We start from the raw sequence: 19,545 nt of genomic DNA, 5'->3' as shown, positions 1-19,545 counted from the left end.
CAGAACCAAAGACTAAACCTCTGGAACTGTGAACAACAACAACAAAAACCTTTTCCTTCTCTAGTTGTTCTTGTCAGGTATTTTGGTTACAGCTTCAAAAAAGCTGACTCATATGAGTAGATTCCTGGGTCAAGGGCTGTTTGTACAGGGAGGCTACTTGAGTCTCCTCAGAAAGAAGTTGTTGTGCAGACAGAGATACCAGTGGCCACGTGGTACCAGGGCACATTAGAGTCCTGACCCGACTAGAGGGGGAAAACCTCATTACTACCCCGTCATCTCATCTAGCTACAGAAAACTGTAGAACAGCCGGAAAGGCCATGCCCTAGAGAAAGTCCCACCCTAGATCTGCTTTGAAAATTATGAAGAAAAAAGCAGCCATTTAAATATGTTTAAAGAGTTGAAGGAAATATAATTTACTAAGTGAACAAGGAAAGTTGAGAAGAGAAATAGAAAGTATAGATTCCAAAAGTAAAATAATGGAAATAAAAAACTCACTGAATAAGCTTAATGGTAAATTGGAGATAACAAAAGAGAACTTAAAATAGATCAGAAAGAAAGAGGGTCATAAGATGGAAAAGAAATGAGCAGATCTGAGGCTTGGAGAGACACAATAAATAACAAAATGAAATTAAAAACTGCCAGACCTACAATGTAGAAAATTCTACAGGACAAACCACTTGGTTCTTCATGACAGAAGTGGTAATAAAGGAAGGAGACGCTCTGATAGATCAGGAGGAGGGCTGGAGTTATACCAATGAAATGCAAGGCCTGGGGCTTATTTGTATCCTGATTTTGGGCAAAAACTATATATATATATAACACTTTTGAGGCAGAAAGAGAAAGGAAAAGCAGATTACTATTCAATAATATTAAAGAATAATCCTTACTTTGGTTTGGTTTGGTATGTTTCAAAGGAGATCAATATTGAAGCAGTTATTGGTGAAACTATATTTTGGCTAGAACTTGCCTTTAAATATTGAAGCCGCCAAACATGGAAAGAGATGGATAAAGCAAGAATGTTAGGATAGTGACTAAATGGTGAAATTCAGACAGAGGTGTGTGAGGTAATTCACTTCTTTCTCTAGTTTTGTGCCTGAAAATTTCTGATATAATGTTAAAACCAAACGGGAGGTGCTACTGTGCCTCACAGGTTGGGGACAGGATTCCCAGGTGTGCCTGTACTCTGGGGCAGGGAGCCTGACCCGAGCCAGTCCATAAACTGCCAGCACACCCACCCAAGTAGCTCCCTCCGGCAGAGTCAGTCTGAGCTCTGTTCTTTTGATCTCATACTTTCTCTTTTTTGGCTATTTGTATGAGGCAAGGTCACAGGGGTCCCATTCAAGTCTGGGAAGTGTCATCAATCCCTTTTTTTGGCCTCAGTTCAAAATGCAACCTCGAGCAAAATTAGCCCAGATCTCTTTACTTTGGAAAATAAAATTGACCCTTTGAATTCAATTTAGCTCAGATCTAGGTGATCAAGTTCAATCCGCAGAGCCCTGGAGGGCCGGCTGTCATCTGCACCTAACCCGCAACTGTGGGAAACAGGTCAGGTAACACAGTGACAGAAAAGCTGAATTGAGGGAAGGTTTTTGAGGATAATGGGAAATTATGCATGCTCCCAAGCTAAGGTCAATGATCCAGGGTAATAAAAATGTTAAAAACTTGAGAAAGAGGGATTAAGCATTAAAGCCAGGTCCCAAAGAGAGCAAAATAAGGATCATAGATAAAGCTGAAGAATTCATTTCAGAAAGAGAGGTGATTTATTTTTCTGTACATTGGTGGGGAGAAAAAGAAACAGCAAAAGAAACTACAGAACAAGGTAAGATGGACATGAAGGAGGCGGAGGTAGCATTTCTCTGGTGAGAGGGATTTTTGAAGTCAGAAGGAATAGAGAAGGAGAGAAAGGAAAGGGCTTAGGCTCAGGGCTAGAATAACACTAGTGGTATAAAGGCTCATCGGGTGCTCTTCAGTGATGGCCCAGGAGTTGGACTGGGCACTAGAGAGAGGATAGGGGAAAGCCAGAGAGCTGCCCAGGTTCCTAGTGGACCTCTGAATGTGACTTCAGGCTGTACAGTAAATATGGATGGGCGAGTAGGGGTCCTCCAGTCAAATAGCTCATTTCATGTGGAACAGAAAGACCAGGAGAGGACAGTTCAGAAGGTGGTGGTTAAAGGGCACCATGCTGCAGGGAAGTTCATGTTCAGAGCCATCAGCTTGCCTCTCTCTCCCACACCCCACTGCCTGCCTGGCCAAGGTCCCTGGTGAACAAGCTGGCTTAGATCTAAATAAGAGGCAACACCCTAAACAACCCTGGAGGGCATGGAGCATTCCTATGCTACCCTTTCCTCTGCTTAAGTCATGTTTTACAGCCCATTCTACAACAGATGTGTAAGCTTATCTTTGTTCTCTCACCATGGAGAAAATAAGTGTCATGTCAATGTAATAATGACAAGGCTGCATTTTCACACACAGAGAAAATATGGGCAGCCTATATTTTAAAGTAAGTTTATTTTTTTCTTTTTTTATTTTATTAATTTTTAAAATTTATATATGACAGCAGAATGTATTACAATTCTTATTACACATAGAGAGCACAATTTTTCATATCTCTAGTTGTATACAAAGTATATTCACACCAATTCATGTCTTTATACATGTACTTTGGATAATAATGTCCATCACATTCCACCATCATTTCTAACCCCATTCCCCCTCCCTTACCCTCCCACCCCTCTGCCCTATCTAGAGTTCCTCTGTTCCTCCCCTGATCCCCCTCCCTACCCCACTATAAGTCAATCACCTTATATCAGAGAAAACATTTGGCATTTATTTTTTGGGGATTGGCTAACTTCACTTAGCATTATCTTCTCTAACTCCACCATTTACTTGCCAATGCCATGATTTTATTCTGTTTTATTGCTGAGTAATATTCCATTGTGTATAAGTGCCACTTTTTTAAAAACCATTCATCTATTGAAGGGCATCTAGGTTGGTTCCACAGTTTAGCTATTGTGAATTGTGCTGCTAAAAACATTAATGTGGCTGTGTCCCTGTAGTATGCTGTTTTTAAGTCCTTTGGGTATAGACCGAAGAGAGGGATAGCTAGGTCAAATGGTGGTTCCATTCCCAGATTTCCAAGGAAACTCCATACTGCTTTCCACTAGTGTTATTCTAACCCTGAGCCTAGATTGCACCAATTTGCAGTCCTACCAGCAGTGTATGAGTGTACCTTTTTCCCTACATTGTCACCAACACTTATTGTTGTTTGTATTCATAATAGCTGCCATTCTGACTGGAGTGAGATGAAATTTTAGAGTAGTTTTGATTTTTCATTTATCTAATTGCTAGTGATGATGAATCACTTTTTCATATATTTGTTGATTGATTGTATATCATCTTTGATCAAGTGGAATTCATTCCAGGGATGCAAGTTGGTCCAACATACAGAAATCAATAAATGTAATTCATCACATCAATAGATTTAAAGATAAGAATCATATAGATACATAAAAAGCATTTGACAAAATACAGCACCCTTTCATGTTCAAACATTAGAAAAATTAGGAATCAAAGGAACATATCTCAACATCATAAAGGCTATCTATGCTAAGCCCAGCCCAGCATCATTCTAAATGGAGAAAAATTGAAGGCATTCCCTCTAAAAACTGGAAAGAGACAGGGATGCCCTCTTTCACCACTTCTATTTAACATAGTTCTTGAAAAATTGGTCAGAGCAATTGGACAAGTGAAAGAAATTAAAGGGATACACATAGGAAAAGAAGAACTCAAATTGACACTATTTGCTGATAATATGATTCTGTACCCAGAAGACCCAAAAAGTTCCACCAGAAAACTTTTAAAACTAGTAAATGAATACAGCAATGTAGCAGTATATGAAATCAACACCCATAAATCAAATACATTTCTGTATATCAATGACAAATCCTCAGAAAGGGTAATTACCCCATTTACAATAGCCCCCCCCCCCCAAAAAATACTTGGGAATCAACTTAACAAAAGAGGTGAAAGATCTATATAATAAAAATTACAGAACCCTAAAAAAAGAAATCAAAGAAGACCTTAGAAGACCTTGCTCTTGGATAGGCAGAATTAGTATTATCAAAATGACCATACTACCAAAAGCACTATACAAATTTAATGTAATTCCAATCAAAATACCAATGATATTCCTCATATAAATAGAAAAAGCAATCATGAAATTCATCTGGAAAAATAAGAGACCCAGAATAGCTAAAGTAATCCTTATCAGGAGGAGTGAAGCAGGTGGATTCACTATACCAGACCTTAAACTATACTATAGAGCAATAGTAACAAAAACAGCATGATATTGGCACCCAAACAGACTGATAGACCAATGGTACAGAATAGAGGACACAGAGACTAACCCACAAAACTACAATTATCTTATATTAGACAAAGGTGCCAAAAACATCCATTGGAGAAAAGATAGCCTCTTCAACAAACAGTGCTGGGAAAACAGGAAATCCATGTGCATCAAAATGAAATTAAAACCCTATCTCTCACCATGCAAAAAACTCAACTCAAAATGGATCATGGACCTAGGAATAAAACCAGAGATCCTGTGTCTAATTGAAGAAAAAGCATGCTCTAATCTCCATCATGTGGGATTAGGCTCCAACTTCCTTAATAAGACGTTTTTGGTGCAAGAATTAAAATCAAGAATCAATAAATGTGATGGATTCAAACTAAAAAGTTTCTTCTCAGCAAAAGAAACAATCTGTGAGGTGAACAGAGAGCCTACATTTTGGGAGCAAATCTTTACTCCTCACACATCAGATAGAGCACTATCTCTAGGGTATATAAAGAACTCAAAAAGCTAAGCACCAAAAAACCAAATAACCCAATTGATAAATGGGCCAAGGACCTGAACAGACACTTCTCAGAAGATGATATACAATTAATTAAAGTAAGTTTATTAATTGTATCAACACACCTACTAGGGATTTAAATATTTACACCAGATATTTTCTCAAATATTTCCTCTTACTGATAATCGAGCACACACAGACACATTTCAAAGAATAAATTCAGCAGTTTCAATTATATATTTTGTTTATAGTCACAAAAGAACAAAATATTTAAAGATAATTAATATTTCCTGGAGTGTTTCCCCATAGAAATCAAAACATTATTAGGTTTGACTTAACACCCAATGCATGCATGCTGTTAGAAAGTACTTCTGTTCCTCAAATGTGTGACCTCCTTCCCCAGGTCATATTGATAATTACAAATGCTAATCAGTCTTATAAATTCAGTTAACAACTTTTAAGATGCTCTACAACAATAAAGATATAGCACCCTCCATATCTTGCAGGTACTATTTACATTGACATCTTGTATAATGAATCTTGTTGGCTTGCTTCAATTTATACAACTGACCAAACCCAGTGAACAGACCCAGTTCAATGATCTCAAAGCAAAGTTTGAAGGACATGAAACTTGGAGCAAAGAGATTGTTTGTTTTGTTTTTCTAACTTGGCACTAATTTAAGATCCAGGAAACTCACATGAACTTCAGTTTCCACATATATCTAACAAGCTGATAGAATGAGAGATTCCCTGAGATGCCCCTCAGTCCAGTCATCTATAATTCTGCTTGATTGCTTTACTGGTGAGCATACATCTCTTATTTCTACCTACAGGAAGATCCCAACAAGCAGATTGTAGAGAACTCTAGTGCCCAGCCCTTGACTTTAGCCATAATTACCTGAATACACAGTATCAGCTGGGAGTTCATTGAAGGGGATATTCTGGACTTCTCAGAAGTGTAAGTAAATTATCAATAGGATTTTATTTTTGGTTGAGTATATGAAGTATCTCAAGGGTTATTTGAACAACTGACTTTCTTTGCTTGCTCAAGGTCCCCGCTTTCTTTGCACCTCACTATTGAGCAGATGGCCTGCTGGAAGTTGTTGCTGACCACCACGTAGAGTAACAGGTTACCAAATGTGTTCAGAGCAGCCAAGGGTCTAGAAACAATGTAAGCTTCATGGATCTGATTCTCGATGGAGCAGCTGATGGAAAGCAGGCGAGATTCAATCCGAATGACCCTCAAGACATGGAATGGTAAAAAACATATATAAAATACGAGCAGGAGCAGTATGGTCAGCCTGCGAGCTTTCTGTTTAAGGCAGCTCTGAGTCTGAGGTCCATGAGTTAGGGTGTTGATAATTGTCGTATAGCAAAGTGTCACGATCACCAAGGGGAGGCAGAAAGTGGTGGCAGTCAAAATTAGATTGTACCATTTGATAGTGGTGAGGTCATCTGAACTGGTGAGGTCAAGACAGGTGGATCGATTGGTCATGTTAGTTGATGTAATCAGGAAGGTCATGGGCATGACCGCCACCAGCGAAATGATCCACACCACCGCACAGGCTACCACCGTCCACCGAGTCTTGTGGATGGAAAAGCAGCTCATTGGGTGGATGATCACGATGTAGCGGAAGATGCTGAAACAGGTGAGCAGGAGGATGCTGCTGTACAGGTTGAAATGGAAGCCGAAGCGGATGAACTTGCACATGAACTCCCCAAAGATCCAGTTTTCCCCGCTGGCGTAGTAGTGGATGAGGAAAGGGAGGCTGGTTAGGTACAGCAGGTCGGTGCAGGCCAGGTTCAGCATGATGATGGTGCTGCTTCTCCAGGGCCGCATCTTGAAAATGTAAGTGGAGATGGCTACTGCGTTCCCCGGGAAGCCCACGAGAAAGATGATGCCATAGATAACAGGGAGGTAGTGCATCTTGAGGGAGATTTTTTCATCAGTGCAATTTCCAAAAGCAGCTGCATAATCGGGGAAATCAGAAGCGTTTGCTAAACCATCCAGTGGCTCATTCATGGTTGTCTCCTTTCATCTTGCAAGGAAACAAGAGGGTTCACTTTAGCAACATGAATGAAGTAAGGAGTAACTGGCTGGGAAAGGAAAACAGAAACCCTTAATGAGAAGGGAATGAAAACAATGATCGACTTTTAAATGAAAATTGCTCTTAACACCCTAAATTTGCCACTTTTTTTTCCTCTTTAATCTCAAAAGAGACCCTGTGGAGAAGAGATTGAATTTCTCAGAAACTGACTGTGAGGCAAGTTACTAAAGGCATCTAATAATAATATAAAAGTTAAATTGCCATGAGAATTAAAGTGAAGGATTGGGAAAGAAACTGCACATGGTGGGGGGGGGGGGACACAATTTATCAAGGTGACTGTTTGGCAAGTCATCGCTATCATCATTGGAGACCCGGCAACAAGGCCTACCATGCATCAAACCCAATACACATCTCTGACATATTAAGTCTAAGTTCATGAAATGTTGCAAAATGTTTCTTATTTTCTTAAGTTCATGAAATGTTGCAAAATGTTTCTCTTTTACAGAAGACACTAAGACCAAGAGAGGTTTTGCAACCTGTCCCTGATAACACACCGGGTGGTTTAGCAAGGGATTCAGCCCCCTGTTCTTCTGATTTCAAAGCTGTTCTCTAGCTTACCTCTCTGAACTCTCAATCTATATTTTATTGATTTTTCACCAGTGTTATGGTTGGATGTGAGGTGTACCCCAAGAGCTTACATGTGAAACAATATAAAATGGTTTAAAGGAGAAATAATTGGTTTATGAGAGTCTTAACCCAATCAGTGAATGAATTCCCCTGATGGGATTAACTGGGTGGTAGCTGAAGGCAGGTAGGGTGTGGCTGCAGGAGGTGGGTCATTGGGAGCATGCCTTTGGGGTATATATTTTGTTCCTGGGGAGTGGAATCTCTCTGTTTCCTGCTCATCACGTGAGCTGCTTCCCTCTGCCACACTCTTCTGCCATGGTGTTCTGCCCCACCTGGAGCCCCGAGGAATGAAGCCAGCCTTCTATGGACTGAGACTTCTGAACCATGAGCTCTCAAAACTTTTCCTCCTCTAAAATTGTTCTGGTCAGATCTTTTAGTCACATGAGTGAAAAAGCTGGCTAAGACACCCAGGATTATCCTCGATAACTGAGGGAACAGGAAGTGTGAAAACGTGAAAAGACTGAATACTGTGAGTTTCTTAAATCTGGATTTTTAATGCATTGCAACGGTATGTGTGTGAAAGATTCAATTGCAAATTTCCGCTCCTCTAATCTGTTTTAACAGCAGCTCTAATCTATTCCGTGTGTGTGTGTGTGTGTGTGTGTGTGTGTGTGTGTGTGTAGGGTGGGATCAGCTGTGCAGTACAGCAGTTAGGAGCTTGGGCTGTGGGGCGGGGGAATGATCTTGATGCTGGTTTAGCCATTTAGTAGCTCTGTGTCCTTGAGCAGGTTGCTTACACTTTTTAGGGCTGGAGGAAGTGCAGTTTTAACTCCCTTCATCTGGATTCTCAGTTCCTTCTAACATTTTGACAGTGAGTTTCTGCAATGACTAAAGCACAAAGACTGTTTAAAAGAGTTACTTAATTATAATGGATTCAAATAGCTGTTGGTAAAATACATCCCCTTATACACTGGGGAGGCCCCCACTGTGTATTAATTAGGCACTCTGCCAGGTCCCAGAGATAATGAATGAATAACCACAGAGAAGTACTGGGGGAGATAGACACAGAAAATTATTTTAACAAAATATAACATTATCTCATGGAGCTGTAAACATATTTGGTAAAATAGCAAGAAAAACACCCGGCACACTCCCAGGCACATAATAAGCTCAATAAAAGTTAGGTAGCTGTTAATTGTTAAGCCATTTGATAGAAAAATGACCCGAGGATACTGAGACCACACACACACACACACACACACACACCAGTTACCTGGAGAACAGGAAAGAGCACTAAAGGAAAGTCACTGAGAGGGAACACTTAAGCTGAATTTAGCAAGAGGAAGGATTTTTTTGAATCAAGGATGGAAAGGTATTCTATGCAAAGGGGACAGCAGCTTGTGCAAAGGCACCAAGAGATGACAGGGACAGGGAGGTCCGGGACCTTACTAGCCAGCATGGCTGCTCTGTTAAGGGGCACTGGGAGATGAAGATGGAAAAGAAAAAAATAACTAATGAGAAAAATAATAGTGCCTCCTTTGCAGAAAGCACTCCTCTAATTTAAATTCATCTAATCCTCCCAACAGATGAGGTAGGACTGTGACTGTCCCCATCTTACAGAGGCGTGAAGAGGCAGTGTGCCCAGGGTCCCAGTGCTGGTTGCGGCTGAGCCATCTGCCTGCAGGACAGGCTGCCTCTCACAATGGGGAGGCAACAGTGCCCCACGGTAGTGAAGATGAGTTGGACGTTGTCCCAGGAGAGCTCAATAAACACAGGCTGCAACTGTGACCCAGGGCTAAATGCCAATAATACCTACTTCTTTGGGTTGAGAGGAGATTAAATGATTTAAATAATTTAAACACAGAGTTGAGAAGGGTGCCTGGCTCCTGGCTTGTGCTCTCTCAGTATTTCCTGTTATTATTGCCATTATCTGATCTTAAATCTATACTATCAAGCATTTCTCAGAGTAGTTTTGAGACATAGTTCAGACTGGCCCAAACTAATGAATCTGAAATTGGTAGGCAAGAGGCAAGCCGATGGCTCTGAACATGAACTTCCCTGTATGATGGTGCCTTTTAACCACCACCTTCTGAACTGTCCTCTCCTGGTCTTTCTGTTCCACATGAAATGAGCTATTTGACTGGAGGACCACTACTCGCCCATCCACATTTACTGTACAGCCTGAAGTCACATTCAGAGGTCCACTAGGAACCTGGGCAGCTCTCTGGCTTTCCCCTATCCTCTCTCTAGTGCCCAGTCCAACTCCTGGGCCATCACTGAAGGGCATCTGATGATGAAATGATGAAACCATTTCCTGTCCTGTTGACTGGCCTTCAGTAGACTCCTCCAGACCTCATGTAGGGTGCAGGATGGAAGGCATATCTGGTCATTACTCTTATTCTGTATGAACTGGGGAAAGAATAGGTCAGGGATATGGGGCTTGCCTCTGTCACTGTTAGGATGCTCAGGGGAGAGGATCTCTGGGACCATGCAGTGCTGAATGGGCGGGCTTCTTGTTGAGTTAACTTACTCTAATTGGAAGCACTATGCACAGAACTAGCACCTTCACAGCCCTGGAGGTGACATCAGAACCCCCACCCCCAACCCCCCGACCCTGTGCAGCAAGGTGCTCTGAGGCCAGGAACCCACATGGGCAGCCTCTCCCTTGGCCAAATCCCTTACATGGGATCCTGCACTGAGCACAGGCAGTAACCTAACCCTGAAAGGAAAGGGTCACAGTCCGGAATCCCTGGAGCCCCCACCTCACAAAGTCAGTTCTGAGGATGTCCAGAGGCCACTCACTCACTTGTGTTTCTGAAGCAAAGATGTAAAGATTGTTTTGGTAACAACCAAAGGAGTCTTCCAGAATATCTCATTCTAATTGGAATTTGGCTTAAAGAGACGTGAGAGGGAGAGAAGAGGCGAGAACTCCAGTCCAAGCTGCTGTCAGCTCCATGAAAGCAGAAACACAAGACACCCCATACTACCCAGGGGATGATACTCAGAAGGGGCTCAATAAATATTACTGAATGCATTAAAGAACAATCTGTAGCATCCGCAAATGGTATTCTGTGCTGAAGGGCCAAGGAAGCCGTACCGATAATTCAATAACAAAACGAAAACCAGAGCTTGTTTCCGTAATGTCTTAGAGTAAGGATCAAAATTACTACTCTTGTCATTGCCAAATAAAACCCTGGCCTTGATCTGAGGACATTTTTAACAATAATCACATCAGGCAAAGGCAGATTGTAGGTAGAAACAATCACCTTATTGTTTTAAAAAGCAACAGTTCAACTTGGAATTTAATGGAGACTGACTAACCAATTGGAAGGCAAAAGGGATTGACTGAGAAACTTAAGCTGTCATGCATAACCTCACAGGTGTGGTCTGAGTTTACAAAATATGTGTGATATCAAGAACAAAACATAAAAACCAGCCTGTGCAGTGGGAAGGTAGGGTGAAGCAGTTTCTCTTCTCCCTCATTCCAGGGTCCCATCACGCAGTGCCCAGAATGCCCAATCCACAAACAAAACAGTTAAACTTTGAGGACATTAAATAATAATCTGCCACAGCCCCAGGGGAATTCCCTGTCTTTTGCCACAATAGAGGTTCTGGGACTTGAGGAGACTACAGACCACCCCGGACTAATGGGCTCTTTATATACTGAAAATATGGGTGTTCTGAGCTTCAATGTTACCCCATATGTGAGTGTTAACCAAACTATACGCAGTGTGAATAAAAGCAAGCACCGAAGGTTTGGGACTTTTTGAAGAAAAATATGTAATTTAAATCTCGTGTCTTTTCCATTGAAGTTGAGGAGCGGTTATGATCCTTTGAAGCTAGCTATAGACTGTCAGTGTTTGGGACCCCTGTCTTAATGCCCCCTCACCCCTGAACGTCACAGATTGAGGATCCCAGGTGCTGGGTAAAGAAGGCAGAATCAGAAGCGGTATCTACCTGGGGATCGGCATGTACCCCTCCACCTCCACAGGGTCCACGTGTCCATTCAGTGGAGTTACTGACATGAGATGGTGCTAGGGTGTCTGTCAGCTTTGCAGCAAACTATGATCCAACCACCACCCCCTCTGCGAGCTCCGCCTCCTTCTCCCCTCTCACCCTGGGCAGTTCCCATGCTGCTGGCTCTTCACAGCGGCTCTCTCCCCTTATCCCAAGCTGCCAATGGACCAGGAGGAACACACTGAGTGCACAGCCTTCACTTCTCCAGTCAGAGACTTTCATTCATGTAGAAGACTCATCTCGTCTCCAGTCTATACATTTGCATACTGAGTTGACTCCATACAGGTGGAAACAGCAATTCTTAACCTAGAAAATCTGTGGCTGGGTGAATATGATTCCCTAGGTGTCCTGGGCTCTTATCTCCATAAGGAAGGGCCGCGATCCATTCAAAAGATGAAGACTGCTCCTTCCCCAAAGTAGCCAACCCCAAAGACCCCACACTTCGTGTTGAAACAAAATTCCAACTGTGCTAGGCACTGCGGACTCTCTCTCTCTCTCTCTCTCTCTCTCTCTCTCTCTCTCTCTCTCTCTCTCTCTCTCTCTCCCTCCCTCCCTCCCTCCCTCCAGGATCCAGGGTGCTCCTGCTGCCTCCAAAAGAAGACACTGTGGGGAGGAGGCGCTGCTCTGCCCAGCCCGGTGTCCTGCATCGGGACACCCGGGCACCTGGCCCGCTCGGGACTATGCAGGGTCCCCAAGCACCTGCTCTCTCCGCTCGCCGCCTGGCTCCCAGATAGCTCTTCCCGGTAGCGCTGGGCTCACCTGGCGCCCTGGGCTCCGCCGACGCCCTGCGTGGCGGTCGCACTCTGGCTGCGACCGGGAGGGCAGAGGCGTCCCAGCAGACCCGCGCGCCGCCTCGGCCCCTCCCACCACGCCTGGCCCTGCAAACAGGTGCGCGCTCTGACCTCACCCAGCAGAGTGGCGGGCGGCATCCTCCCCCGCTGGCTTTCCAGGGCGCTGGGGACAGCACCTTCCACTCCTAGGATCTCAGGTCAGCCTCCGTCCCAGTTGGCGTGAAACTGGCCCAAAGGAAGTGTTTGCAGAGGTGTAAACAGCCTGGTAGGAGGGTGCTCGCCCCAGAAGGGTTGCGGTTCCGGGCCTCTTATTTAGCACTTAGTGGAAGTAACTTACTAAGGGTTGTCCTTTCAGGGCGTCCATCTACAGTCCTGCCCTCCACCGCTCAAGGTGGTTTCAGATACTTTCTGTCAGTGTGGGACAAATTATTTTTTGGACAAATTATTCTCAGTTTTACTGTTTTTAATCAAATAGTTCAAAGTGAACATTACTTTTGACCCTATTTTGTCCCATTCTTTCGACTGCATTCTCCAGATCTAGGAAGTAATACTGTCCCCACATGACTTGGGGACAGCACCCTCCCTTCTCTGAAAGTCAGCTGCAGCATCCAACACAACAGGACCCAAGGTCTTCCACCTTCAGAGGCTAGGCGGGTGTGCAGAGAACACCGGCTCTCTGCCGCGTCCTGGAGGAGTGTTGAATGTACCTTCTGGGTTTCCTTGTTGATGGATAGTAAATAACCTCAAAGAGTCCAGGCAACGTGGAAATGGTCTTAAAGATCAGCTTACTTAGAAACAAGTATCAGGTCCTAGAATTTTAGATGTGGAAGGGATATTTTAAAATATCTATTCTTGGAAATGCAAAACGGTGCAAGTGCCAGGGGAAAACAGTGAACAGCTCCTCTAAGGATTAAAATAAAAAGTCCACCCTCTGATAACAACACCAGCAGGAGCAAGGATGATAAACCAGGCATCCCATCACCCAGGTGAGATGACTGGCATAACCCTCCATTGGATATCATCGTTATTATTATTATCACCCTTATGATTATTTTTGCATATTTGGACAAATTATTCTCAGTTTTACTGGTTTTAATCAAATAGTTCAAAGTGAACATCACTTTTGACCCTATTTTGTCCCATTCTATACATTCATCCATCTGACATTGCTATATAATTATACTCTGTCAAGTATTGAAGGGGTAGTGAAGAATAACACAAAGTCTTTTCCTTTCAAGAACTAATATCCTAGAGAAAAATTAACAAGTTAAAAATGTGATTAAGGTTTGACACTGGCAAATAAGAATGCGACAAGAGCCAGAACTTATGTAGAGGAAAGAGTGGTCAGAAAAGCTTCTCTGGAGTAAACCTCATTTAGACATTTTTCTATAGTGAGTAGAATTTTCAGGAAAAGAGGAAATAGCCTAAAAATTAGGTTATTTAAAAACAAGTATTGGGTCCTGGAATTTTAGATGTGGAAGGGACATTTTTAAATGACAATTCCTGGAAATGCAAAATGGTACAAATACTGTAGAAATAGTACAGTGGTTCCTCTAAATATTAAAAATGGAATTATGATCCAGCTCTTCCACTTTTTAAGTAAATAATTGATAACAGGGATTCAGAGGGATATTTGCATACCCAAGTTCATGGCAACATTATTCACAATAGACAGTAATACAGTCCCAAAAGACATACTGCATGATTCTGCTTGTACAAGGTTCCTAGAGTTGTCAGATACATAGAGATAGAAGTAGAGTGGAGGTTGCCAGCTACCGGAAAAGAGGGGCCATGGGGAGTAATGGGTTAATAGTATGGAGTTTCAGGTCTACAAGATGAAACGTTCTGTGGATTGGAAGTGGTGGTGATGTTTACACAGCAGTGTGGATGTACTTAATGTCATTGCACAATTAAGACATTAAATTTTATGTTTGTTGTTTTTTACCACAATTTTTAAAAAGCTGTTTTTCTGAATGCAGTCTTCTGGTCCTAGCTTTACAAAAGATTTTGAGAATTAAGAGAAGCCCAAGTGACAAGCCTAAGGTCAAGCCTGTGTAAAGCCAAGGCTCCAAGCCCTCTGTTCTCCCTACCTTCTGCATTCTGGAAGAAGTAGCTGGGCCACTCAAGGGAAACCATTTATCAGACCAGAATTTGCCATAATCCAGTACACTAAATTGCTCCACCAACGTGATTACTAGAACTAATGGCCTTTTAAATATTTTATATTTTGCTTGTAAACATTGCTTATTATGATTCAAAATTCCCACCAATGCTGTAAGGCATTGCAGATTTAAAAAAATACTCCCCGATATATTTTTTCTCCTTTTTTGACATCTTAAATATATATGGAGTGTAACTCCCAATATAGATATTAAAGTCTCTACAGAAAGAAAATATGTCTTTAAATCAACTTGCATTAGAAAATGATGTAACTCTTTTAGACTATACACTAAACTTCAAATTTGGGACCTTGAGGTTATCCTTCATCAACTTGAAGTGAAGAACTTATGTAACTGTAAAATTGGTCTCTTGGCCAGATGCAGAAATGCACTTTCTTCTTTAAAATGAGCACCCAATGGAGCGGGATCCTGGCACTGAAATTCACAACTACTCAAGCAGCACAGGTGTCACCTGTCATGTGCTGCAATTGCGCCTTTGAAGCAAGGGATGGGGCTTATCTTCATGATGATCAATAGACTCAAAACCTCTCTAATTAGGAAGCACTGACACCTTAGAGTCTCCTGAAAAAAAAAAAATACTGCCTAGAAGGCAACATCAGTGAGCATTCTCCCCAAAGCCATTAAGTTGGTTGGCAGGGGGAAGAGGGGAGAAATAAGATGTTAGCTCTCATTCAGAGTTTTATTGAGAAGAGAACAAATAGTCTGAGTATGGGCCATTCTGTTCCCCTCTCCCTTGGTCATCATTACCCAAACTTTGGATAATCATGAAGCCATTTCTAGAGTTCCAGCTACAGCTGACTTTGCCATTCCTGGCCCTTTATAGCCTTGTCCTACTTTTTTTTTTTTTTGGTAACTTTGATTATAATATGATACGTTTGTATCAGAATATAATATTGAATCTCATGATATCATTTTCATGAGATGCCTTGATGTTTCGGAACAAAGGTTAACTTATTCTCTAATGCCCTTAAGATGGATTTCTCAGTGAAGGTGGACTGATGAAATCAAGCCAGGTTTTGATCTACACTCTACTAGGCCACACCTTGAATAGCGTAGTGTTTTCCAGATCCCTACAAGACTTCCTTGATGACCAGGAAGACTTACGGCACTGTGGAAGGAGAGAGAACTAAAGTGTCAGGTCCAGATTTTAATTTTGAAAGCAACTCAATTAGAGGGAAAAGGAAATCCCCTTTCAGGTATCTTTGAGACCACTGAGGAAAAGCCAGGGCAATTCCAGATTCAAGGGATTTTTGTTTAAAAATCTAGGAGAAACTTCAAGAATTGTTTATTTTTTAAAAAATGAGTATTTAATGTTGGGCTAGTGTGAGTAACTTTCTGTGCTTTTATGTGACCATCATCTGGTGCTTTTAAAAATGTTTTCAAAAAGATGTGTCATCATGGACACTTTGAAAAGGGTTCTTCTGGACAATTTAGAAGCTACTGAGGAAGATGTTGGTTAAATTGGCTATTTAGATCTACCTGGAATGTGATTTCAGAGGCAGCATTGGGGTCTTCCAGAAACACATAAAGAGCCAGGCAGGTGACTGATCTGGACAGGAGGACTACAGTTAAAGACAGGAGGGCCTGTCTGCTCAGGAGCCACCAGAGGGTGATGAGTGATGGCCAATGGAGGCAGGAAAGACTGAAGGAAATGCAGTATAGAAAAGTAGTCTAAAGGAGCCAGAGAAGAGGGATTCCTCAAGAAATTGACGTCTTCATCTTTGCTGGTGCAAGTCCCTGCTTGGATTATCCTGATTTGAATCTGATAATTTCTTTAAGATCTAATTAAATACTCTATTTGCCCAGAAATACTTGTTTCTCCTCTGAATTCATACTTTACTTGTTGTCTGTACCATACAATATTGCATTTATTCATTTTAAGTTCTTAAATGATTTTAAAGAGTTACAGTGCTCTTATAGACTTGAGTCTTGATGTTTAACAGAATGGCCCGCACCTCCAGAGAAAGCTGTTCATATTCTCCTCTCTGGGTATCACACAGCTCCTTAAATAGGTACATCACATGGAAGGCAATGATGATCACCTACAGTATCGGGCAGTTACTAGAACTAAGAGTCTTATTCCTCATTTATGATAATTAATACTGAATTCTTTAGATTTTTTAGTTACTAGTGAAGACTAAGGTCACTGGTCTCTCTCCAGTAAGTTGAACATCTGGAAGGAAATATGGCAAAAGTGTGGGCAAGAAATTAGCAAAATGAAAACTAAACTGGAAAGGTTGAATCGGGTAAGAAATTATTGGTGACCTTGGAACCGTCAGTCACATGGTTGAGCTAGTTTATGCAATAGGGTGTAGGGTAAAAATGGGAAGCTACAATTTGTTAGTAATGATAGAAAAAAAGAAATAAGGATGTAGCTTGATGATGGACATGTTTAAAGGAAGGCTTTTAAAGTATTTTTTTTTCAGAATAGAAGAAATTTAAGCATCGTGGTAACCATAAAGGACAAGAGAAAACTTTTTGGGTGATGTAACTGTCCTACATCTTGATTACAAGTAGTACTGGTGACTCAAGGACATTTGTTAATACTCACTGAACTGGATATTTTATATTTGTGCATTTACTGTATGTAATTATATCTTGATTCAAAATTAATTAACTCCTAAAAAAAGATCTGGTTTAATTGGTATATGGGAAGTGGATTGTGTATTGGGGTTTCTATAAGCCTGCCAGGTGACTGTACTATTAAGGAATGTTTGAGAACCACTGGGCTAAATCATCTGCTGGGAGTGAGGGAGATCACAGAGAAGAAGGAAACCTGGGAAAACTGATAAAGGTTTGAAATTAGCAGATGAGGTTAAATAGGTACGACTCTTGTTTCTCAGGATGTAGCCACGGATTGCCTGTGTCACACCTTCTATGTTCCTTGAGTGTGCATGCTAAGGGGCCACATCAGAACTACTGATACACATATCAAGAATGAAGCCCAGGGATTTGCACATTTGTGAGTTTCCTCCAGTTGATTCCCATATTCTGAAGTTAGAGGGTGTCCTGAATAAAGGGACCACATGAGGGTGAGACAGAGTGCCAATGAAGGGAAGGGGGTTCAAAGGAGGGCAATTCATAGCAGGTGAGGGCAGCTCTAACTTGGAGTAGAGACAGTATTTGGAAAATCAATCACATAAAGACTAGCATAGACAGGTGTCTGCATCAAAGCAGGGGAGCACGCGCAGCTACCCTGTGAAGACAAGCCTGGGAAATCCCAGGGCAGGAGAGGAGTAACCAGGCGAGGAACCAGCCTGGGGTCTGGGTGTCCATCGGTGGACTAGTGATCCTTGGGGATGAGTCTTTGGGCAGTAACCAGTGCTTCTTAATGATGAAAAATCCTGAAATGAATAACAAAAATAGATGGGCAGGTCTGATCCTTTTCATGAGACGTATATAACATTAGCAAAATGTCACATTTCCAAGAGAAATGTAGCATACGTTTGAGCGGGATCTGGGGTAGGCTTTAGGAAAATGGAGACATTGTTAAGAAGGAATTTCAGAAGGGGAGTCAGCTTATGCCAAAACAGGAGGCTGAGAATTGAAAGAAACACTTAGGTAATAGCATGAAGTCCAGTTTGCTCCTCCCCCAAAAAATTGTCTGAGAAAACAGTGGAGATGGATAATTCTAAACCATAGAATGGGGGCCTGTTGTGAAGGGGTAAGTGTTCTTTCTCCAATCCTGGCCGCAAGAACCTAGCTGCCATGAATCCTTCAGTCTATAAGGAAATGATTTCTGCCAACAACCTGAAGGAGTTTTGAAGCAGATCTCTCCTCACTGAGCCCCTGATAGGAACCCAGTCCTGCCCAGCAGCCTGGTTGCAGCCTGGTGAGACTATGAGCAGAGGAGCAGCTAAGCTGTGCTCCGACTCCTGACCTTGGACTCACAGAAACAGGAAGATAATAAATGTGTGTTGTTTTAAGCTACCAAGTTGCTGGTGATTTGTTATACAAAGTAGATAACTATGACGGACTTTGTCTTAGTATCTAATTACACAGGCCCTGGGGACCCATTGGAAGGATTTGAGCAGGCCAGTGTAATAAAAGCTGTCAAAAGTGTTTAGCACTTTATTGTCCACTAGGTTTTCTGTTGGGCAGGTTTTTGGTTCAGATATTTTATCAGCAAGTTTCCACTAAGAAACAAGAAGATCTTAGGAAATGTCAGAAAGAAAATATTTGTTGTTGTTTTATCTTAAGGATTGATCTTTCTTATTTCTTCTATTATTTATACGTGGGGTGACGTGAATTACATATTGTATTTGGGTCATTTGTTTGGGTTTTCATCTTCCAGTGTTTACTTTTGTGGTTGAGGTTTTGTTTCTTTGTTCTCTTTTTTTGGACATTCGAAACTATAATAAGAACTTCAGACAAGAAATGTATGGGTTCCCAAAGCTCTCTGCTTACTTAGTGGAAGACAAAGAGAGTCAGGATTCAATGCAAAGTCTATTACCAGCATGAGGAAGCTTTACTGATACCAGTTTGCCACATTAACATTATCTTTCTCTTTAAGACCCTCCTTTTCACACACATGCATACAGATCCCTACCATGTAAAACTACCCCCATGTTCTTCCCCTTTCCAAGGTGTCCATAATGCAGCCTGGGACTTTTGTGAGCCCCAAGTGGCATCATTAATGACCAGCATAAGGTGATCGAGGGAGAAGCGAATAGAAAAAAAAATTGTTCTAGCAATGCCCTCAACTTCTGAACCCTACTTTGTGGTATCCTCATGTGAACAAAATATTAATCTCAGACTTTTGGAAGCTCAGAGATTCAGATTCTTCAGTTCTGAGATAATGATTGTTTGCATTTTCTGTAATAGCCAATACTGACTATATGAACATCACCTAACATTAAAAAATACACTGTGAGATCCCTTTCCTTCCTCCATTAGGACTTCTCCTGTTTCCTGAGCTTTTCTAGAGAACATTGTATCATCATGAGATGCTGAAAGGTGTCTCTTTTCCCTGCTAATATCTTATGTCACTTTTCCCTTTCAGCAACCACAACTGGGCAATATCATATTTTCT

At 41.8% G+C, this 19,545-nt stretch overlaps 1 protein-coding gene across 1 annotated transcript; it reads right to left on the bottom strand.

The window, feature by feature from the left end:
* Positions 1-5,859: 5,859 nt before the first annotated feature.
* OXGR1 (oxoglutarate receptor 1) lies at positions 5,860-6,873 on the bottom strand (the record flags this gene model as incomplete). The annotated part of the gene is made up of 1 exon (XM_081280503.1): positions 5,860-6,873. The coding sequence occupies one exon, from the start codon at positions 6,871-6,873 to the stop codon at positions 5,860-5,862; it is 1,014 nt and encodes a 337-aa protein (XP_081136629.1).
* Positions 6,874-19,545: the final 12,672 nt, after the last annotated feature.

Source organism: Spermophilus citellus (assembly GCF_964194105.1).
Source record: "Spermophilus citellus genome assembly, chromosome: 1".
NCBI lineage: Eukaryota > Metazoa > Chordata > Mammalia > Rodentia > Sciuridae > Spermophilus > Spermophilus citellus.
Note: the sequence above shows the minus strand (reverse complement) of the source record. Positions and strands in the feature narration are given on the sequence as shown.